A 7,181-nucleotide genomic window follows, 5' to 3' on the forward strand; every position below is an offset into this window, starting at 1 on the left:
AATGTCCTTCATTTCACACGCTAGTACAATAATGCTTGAGCTCATCTAATGCAAATTAAAGCTCTACATGGAATGGAAGCGACCAGATGTTCAAGTTCATTTTTGAAAAGGCAGAGGAACCAGAGACGTTACTGCTGGTGCACGTTGAATAACCGAGAAAGCCTATAGAGAGAGAGAGAGAAATGACCTTTATTGTGTTGGCTAGAGCAGAACGTCCTCAGGACAATGGATTCCAGAACGTTTAATTGTCCTCATGAGAAACCTATGCACATATTGTGTTTTATTTTTATTTTTTTATAAAACATTTTTATTTTAAGACAAACATACACAGACAATACATAAAATTTTAAAAAACATAAAACCATCTTCCATTTTGTACATACAATGTGTCAGCTGGTTTAGAATCTTTTGTGCGATCCTTTCATAATCATTGTTCACAATTGATATCAGTCTCACATTGTCAAACTAATATATGCTCATCTATTTATCAATTTTTAATTATCCCGCTCTTTATTCCTTCAGTATTATATTATACTGCCATCCAATGGTTATATATGTCTACATTATATTTTGTATCAGTCTATTAAACTTCTATAACAAAATTATCTATTCCATTACCTTACCATGTCTTTTTATCCAACCATGGATAAAACAAATCCCATATCATATAAATTTGCTTGTCTTCTTGTTCTTTAATTTCAAATGTCAGTTTACTCATTTCAGCACAGTCCATAATTTTTTTAACAACTTTCTCCTGCATAGGTATTTTGTCATTTTTCCAGTTCTTCGCAAATACAAGTCTAGCCACTGTTAAAACATTTACAATAAAATATTTCAATTCTTTATTGTATATGTCCGGTATGACTCCCAATAAAAAGATCTCTGGTTTAAAGTCTATATGTTGTTTTATCATTTTTTCCAACCATGTGTGGATTTTAGTCCAACATTTCTTCGCGTCTGAACATGTCCACCACATATGGTAATATGAACCAGGAATCTGATGACATTTCCAGCATTTATCCGATTTATTCTTAAACATTCTTGCAAGTTTTGTCGGGGGTAGGTGCCACCTGTAAAACATCTTATACAAATTTTCTTTATATGCTGTTGACATTGTCATTTTATAATTTTGAGACCACAATTTTTGCCATTTTATTAAATCAAATCCCATATCCAAAATTTTTCCCCCAAGCAATCACTGTTTGTTCCTCCTCCAATTTAAATTCTAATAGATGTCCATAAAGTTTTTTAATTACCTCACATATTGTGTTTTACAGCCATCATGGAAAGAGCTAATTCCTTTGAGAAGTCCATGATGTTGAGCAACGTGGAAGGCAAGAAGAGAAGACGACCAACAGCGAGATAGATGGACTCCGTGATGGTGGGTGTGCACTGTTAGAAGATCTGAAGGACCAGGATGGGGAAAGATCATCACAAAGAAGGTCTATCTACGTGGTTGCGAGGAGTTGACACCAACTTGATGGCTTATCATCAATCGGTGTTTGATAGTACAAATCTATCTTTTAAAATGGATACTTAAACGTGGTTGTTTATTTGTACAAGGTAGTCCTCAACTTATGGCCACAACGGAGCCCCAAATTAATGTTGCTAAGTGAGAAATTTGTTATGTGAGCATTGCCTCATTTTACGACGTTTCTTGCCACGTTTGCTAAGTGAATTGCATCTGTTCTGAAAGTAGTAACACAGTTGTTAAGTGATTTTGCTGGTCAGAAGGTCGCAAAAGAAGATCACGTGACCCTGGGACACTGCAACCATCATAAATGTGAGTCAGTTGTCCAGCATCTGAATGTCAACCATGTGATCATGGGCATGCTACAAGGGTCGTAAGTGTGCAAAACGGGTCATATTTTGCAGTGAGATTATAACTTTGAGCAGTCACTAAATGAACTGTTGTAAGTCGAGACTACCTGTATAGGCAGAAATAAACATAAATGTTGTGCGTTGTATGTATACACCCTGCATGTGTCAATGACTGTTATCTATACATATCTAGAACTGGTGCTCATATCAGAAACAACTGCCTTCCAAGATTCAGAAGAAGATGTTTCCAACTCTTTCATTTTGCAAACACACCACAATCCTAAACCATTATCCTATAGTTTTCTTTGATTAGTGGATCCCAAAGAACAACAAGAGAGACAGAACAGTGGTGGGATTCAAACTTTTTTTTACTACTGGTTCTGTGGGCGTGGCTTGGTGGGCATGGCAGGGGTAGGATACTGTAAAATCCCCATTCCCTCCCCACCCCACTAACCTGCTTTCCAGCTCCATTCTCCTGTGCAGGGCAACTAAAGAAGACCCAGCCAATCAGCTGGGACTCAATGGGAGGCGGAGAATAGATGGGGGCGGGGCCAGTCAGAGGTGGTATTTGCCGGTTCTCCGAACTACTCAAAATTTCTGCTACCAGTTCTCCAGAACTGGTCAGAACCTGCTGAATACCACCTCTGGGTACATAGTTCAGGACCACAGGGACCCTCGCACTTTGCCGGTTCTCTAAACTGATCAAAATTTCCGCTACTGGTTCTCCAGAACCGGTCAGAACCTGCTGAATACCACCTCTGAGACAGAGAGATCCCACAAGCTTGAAATCCCTCCTCCACCGCCCCCCGGTTCTTTTTCAAAGGGTGTGACACTCTACCTCCACGCTGGATTTGCTCTTGGTTAAGGTCTGCCCTGTGGTCTCGCTGAAGGCGCTCTCAAGAGCAGCCAAAATGGACGTCCGTAGCTTCTCCCGGAAGTCCTGCCCCACAAAGACATACAGGAAAGGGTTCAGGCAGCTGTTGAGATAAGCCAGGCTGGAAGCCAAGGGTATTCCCACCACCAGAAAGGCCTGTAGTCCAGGGGTCAGCCTGGCAGATGACACCTCCATGAAGGAAAAGACATGATAAGGGAACCAGCAGATGAAGAAGGCCATGACCACGGCCACCATGATCTTGAAGGGCCTATTCGACCGGGTGAGCCGAGTCCCCTTCAGCCTGACCGTGATAATGCCGTAACAACAAAGAATGATAACGAACGGCACCAAGAACCCAGCCACAAAACGGGTCAACACCAAAGCTTGAGCACGGTATTCTCCCAGCTTAACAATCTCCTCTGACTGGAAACTTTCCGATAAGGCAAAGTTGTTGTAACAGTGAGTGGTGTTCTCTTCCACAGGAGAACTTCTCAGATCCCGGAAGACAAAATAGGGACAACTGAGGGCCAAGGAAGCTATCCAAATACCCAGGGCCACCAGAGAAGCCAGTCGAGGTGTCCGATGGTTCTGGGCCCAGACGGGACATGTGACAGAGACACAGCGGTCCATGCTGATGACGGTGAGGAGGAAGACGCTGGCAAACATGTTGAGGAAGGCCACTGTGCTGATGAGTTTACACAGCAGCTTCCCAAAGGGCCAATGGAAGCCCAGGGCTATGTAGGCCACGCTCAACGGGAGGAAGGAAGTAAAGACCAGGTCAGCAATGGCCAAGTTGAGGAACCAGACAGCATTCACGGTCCTCTTCATGTGGAAACCTGTGATAAAAATGACCAGGCTGTTCCCAGCCACCCCTAACAAGAAGGCAATGCTGTAGATCACCATGGAGAGTATGTGCATCAAGTTGCGGAGGCCTGCATTCTCCTCTAAGTCAGGATAGTCCTCGTAATCTTCATACAGGCTTTCCAGAGAGGTGGTATTGGCAGCCATTTTGGTAGAAAAGAATCTGTGGGAAGGAAATAGGTAGGAAATGGTAGACAATGGACATATCACTTCACAACCAAGTTGATGGTGCAAAAATGAACCTATTGGCTGTTTAACCAACCATTTTAAGCTGTGGACCCCTCTACCTCAGAATCCTACTATAAAACAAGATTGTATATTTTGTTAGGCTCGAAACCAGCAAACTCTGAGTTCTAGTCCCACCTTAGGCATGAAAGCCAACTGGGTGACTTCGGGCCAATCACCAGGAGGTGGTGAGTTCTAGTCTTGTCTTAGGCATGAAAGAAGGCTAGGTGACTTAAGGCCAATCACCAGGAGATGGTGAATCGTAGTCTCACCTTAGCCATGAAAGCCAGCTGGGTGATTTTGGGCCAATCATCAGGAGACCGCGAGTTCTAGTCCCATCTTAGACATCAAACCTGGATGGGTCAATCTCTCAGCGCAGCCCACAGGGTTGTTAGGGCACTAGAAATTTTTAGCTCTAAGGTGGAATACTCCTTAAATATCTGCATCAAAACCTGAGAGGCTTCCCAGGTTCCAAAACGTCATCTTGATAGAGATTTTGTGGAAGAATTAAACATGGTTAATACAAGTCTTGCAGTGCAATAGTGAGCCACAAGATGGTGGCAGATCAACATACTTTTAATTGAGAGGTAAGGCTGGCCTGTGTGTTATGCATTTTAACTTTTCCATACTTGAAATAATAATCCATCTCTGGAGCATCTATCTGGCCCTTCAAAGGAAGCTGAATGTGGCGTCTTGCTTTGCAACCTGTTGCACTTTCAGAACAAGAGTGCTCCAGGAAATAACTATTTCTTTTGGGCCTTGCTTGAACCCAAAATTTAATTAAAAACCATTTTATATTGTTAAATCTCCAAGAGATTTACTGCTCTTGGAATAATCTCAAAGGCAGAACTACTTTTACACCTAAAAGCTTATTATCTCATATGAAGTGAAAATGCTTCCTCTGACTCCTTTCTGAGACCAATTAAATGATACTGAGTTCATACATGACAGGCTAACCTAACAGGGGTTTGGGTTGCTTGTGGGACATCTCATCATCTGATCCTTTCTTTCAGTCATTATCTTTACTTGTTGGATACACCAGGCCATCACACTGAGAATGTGGTCCAGGGTAGGGAGGAGGAGAAATGTGTTACACCACAACTATTGTAATCCAAGTTCAGTATTTAGAATACTGCTTCTCAAAACCTTGGCAACTTGCAAGATGTGTGGGCTTCACTTCCCAGAATTCTTTCAGAGCAGTGGTTTTTCCAAAGTTGGCAACTTTAACTTGTGTTAACTCCGGGAATTCCTCATGCCAGCTTGCAGTTTGGTCTAATGGTTAAGGCAACCAGAAGACTGGGAATTGTAGTCCTGCCTTAGCCATGAAAGCCACCTGGGGGACTTTGGGCCAATCGCTAGGAGGCTGGGAGCTTTATAACAAAAAATAAATAAAGGCAGGATACAAAATAAAATAAAAAATAAGTCACTTTGTCCCAAAGGTGCTTTTTCAACAGGCAACTGGACTTTCTGGTTTTTCTTTGAAGTGGTTTCACTTCTCATCCAAGAAGCTACCTCAGCTCTGACTGAATGGTGAAGAATGAAGAAGCTTCTTGGATGAGAAATGAAATGTCTTCAAAGAAAAACCAAGAAAGTCCAGTTGCATCTTGAAGAAGCGTCTTTGGGGCAACCATGACCTGGATGACTGAGAATCTCCATAGACTCTTAGCCACCTTAAGACATATGGACTTCAACTCCTAGCATGCTTAACATTACCAAGGTTGAGGAGCATTATTGCAGCACAATAACCATCACAGAACAGGGGACCTGTGCAGCAGTTATGGTGGTCATGTTCTATTCCTGGCTGGTTTGCCCCACCCCTTAATTATTATATATAACGCTGGATTAAAGCCTTGTGCCTTTCCTAGCCTCTTATTTTCCTTCCACGGAAGGTTTAATTTTCCAAAGTCTGCATTCTTTGGTTTCTTCCACCTTTGGTCCTGGGATTCAAACATGGACGTTGGCATCCATTCACAGCCCGCTCACTTGTGGCAGAAGGGTCTTTATAAAACAAAAACATATTGTAGCTGGAAGTGTGATTGATGATTAGGGGACTGGAGGCTAAAGCATATAACAAACAGTTGCAGGAAATGGGCATGGCTACTCTAGGAAAGAGAAGGACCAGGGGGAGACGAGATAGCAGTCTTCCAATATTTGAGGGGTTGCCACAGAGAGGAAGGGCTCAAGCTATTTTCTAAAGCACCTGAAGGCCAGATAAGGAATAACGGATGGAAACTGAACAAGGAGAGATTCAACCTGGAAATAAGGAGAAACTTTTCTGACATTGAGAACAATCGACCAAAGGAACAGAAGTTGCCCTCGGAAGTTGTGGGAACTTCATCACTTGAGACTTTCAAGAAGAGATTGGACTCCCATCTGTCAGAAATGGTGCAGAGTCTCCAGCTTGGGCAAGGGGTTGGACTAGATGACCTACAAGGTCCCTTCCAACTCTGATTATCTGTTAATCTGTTAGGTTCAAATCCAGAAAACTGGGGATCAAATAACCCTCTACGAGCTAAGGAAATTCAGTGAATGCTCTTTGCCCCAAGCATCCTTAACCCATCCTAACCTGTGGAGCTAATATCCTTTTATCCAGACGTAAGAAGAGCAAGGCAAATAGAATCACCTGTATACATTCTTATTGAGCGGCAATGCTGTGAAAAGAGAGTCAAGAGAAGTCTTACCTCATAGCTGGGGTCTTCTCAAGTGTTTTGATCTTTTCCTGGCTTCTTCACTCTCCAAACCTCTAATTCCAAGCAATCTGTTGTGCACTCCGATGACTTGAGAACTTACTGTCACGGAGGGAGGTTCATGGGTTGGCTCTGTGCATTTTTTAGAACGGTGGAGAGTCCGGATGTGTGGCTTAGAGGGAACAGCCACTGTCCACAGACTGTTGCTCATTTTGGGACTGCCTGCAGAGAGTTGGCAGAGAAGCTGTGGGCAGGTTTAATTCTTTAACCCTTGGCCCAGCGAGGAGCATGCTGTATCAGTCTTCATTCCCAACACTCCCAAAGTCTCACTGGCCAGCAAGAGATAACCATATCCAAACAGATTAAATTATTCCAGAGAAGAGAGGACAGGTTACTGCCAGGAAGTAATTTCTCTGTAGAAGTAATTTGTAGAAGTAATTTGGAGGAGGAGGAGGAGGAGGAGGAGGAGGAGGAGGAGGAGGAGGAGGAGGAGGAGGAGTTGTTTCGCTTCTCATCCAAAAAGCTTCTTCAGTTCAGACTTCAATCCAAGTTTTTTAGAATTTTGTTTTCTTTCTTTCTTTCTTTCTTTCTTTCTTTCTTTCTTTCTTTCTTTCTTTCTTTCTTTCTTTCTTTCTTTCTTTCTTTCTTTTTAACATATTGTTTTCTTCTTCCTCAGAGGGAAAAACAGTCCAGTTGCCTTTTGAAAAAGCACC

At 42.6% G+C, this 7,181-nt stretch overlaps 1 protein-coding gene across 2 annotated transcripts; it reads right to left on the minus strand.

Moving 5' to 3' along the window:
* Window positions 1–202: 202 nt before the first annotated feature.
* LOC113448236 (chemerin-like receptor 1) lies at window positions 203–6,873 on the minus strand. 2 transcript variants are annotated; one of them, XM_087940018.1, is made up of 3 exons: window positions 6,463–6,873; window positions 2,660–3,719; window positions 203–1,928 (listed from the first exon to the last, which is right to left on the minus strand). In XM_087940018.1, exons 1-3 carry the CDS (start codon window positions 6,465–6,467, stop codon window positions 1,881–1,883), a joined length of 1,113 nt encoding a protein of 370 aa, XP_087796144.1. In that variant the 5' UTR covers window positions 6,468–6,873; the 3' UTR covers window positions 203–1,880. The 2 variants fall into 2 exon arrangements, with proteins under 2 accessions (XP_087796144.1, XP_087796145.1); XM_087940019.1 differs by having other exon boundaries at window positions 203–3,719.
* Window positions 6,874–7,181: the final 308 nt, after the last annotated feature.

This window comes from Pseudonaja textilis, chromosome 10, assembly GCF_049901715.1.
Source record: "Pseudonaja textilis isolate UNSWEBS1 chromosome 10, rPseTex1.2, whole genome shotgun sequence".
NCBI lineage: Eukaryota > Metazoa > Chordata > Lepidosauria > Squamata > Elapidae > Pseudonaja > Pseudonaja textilis.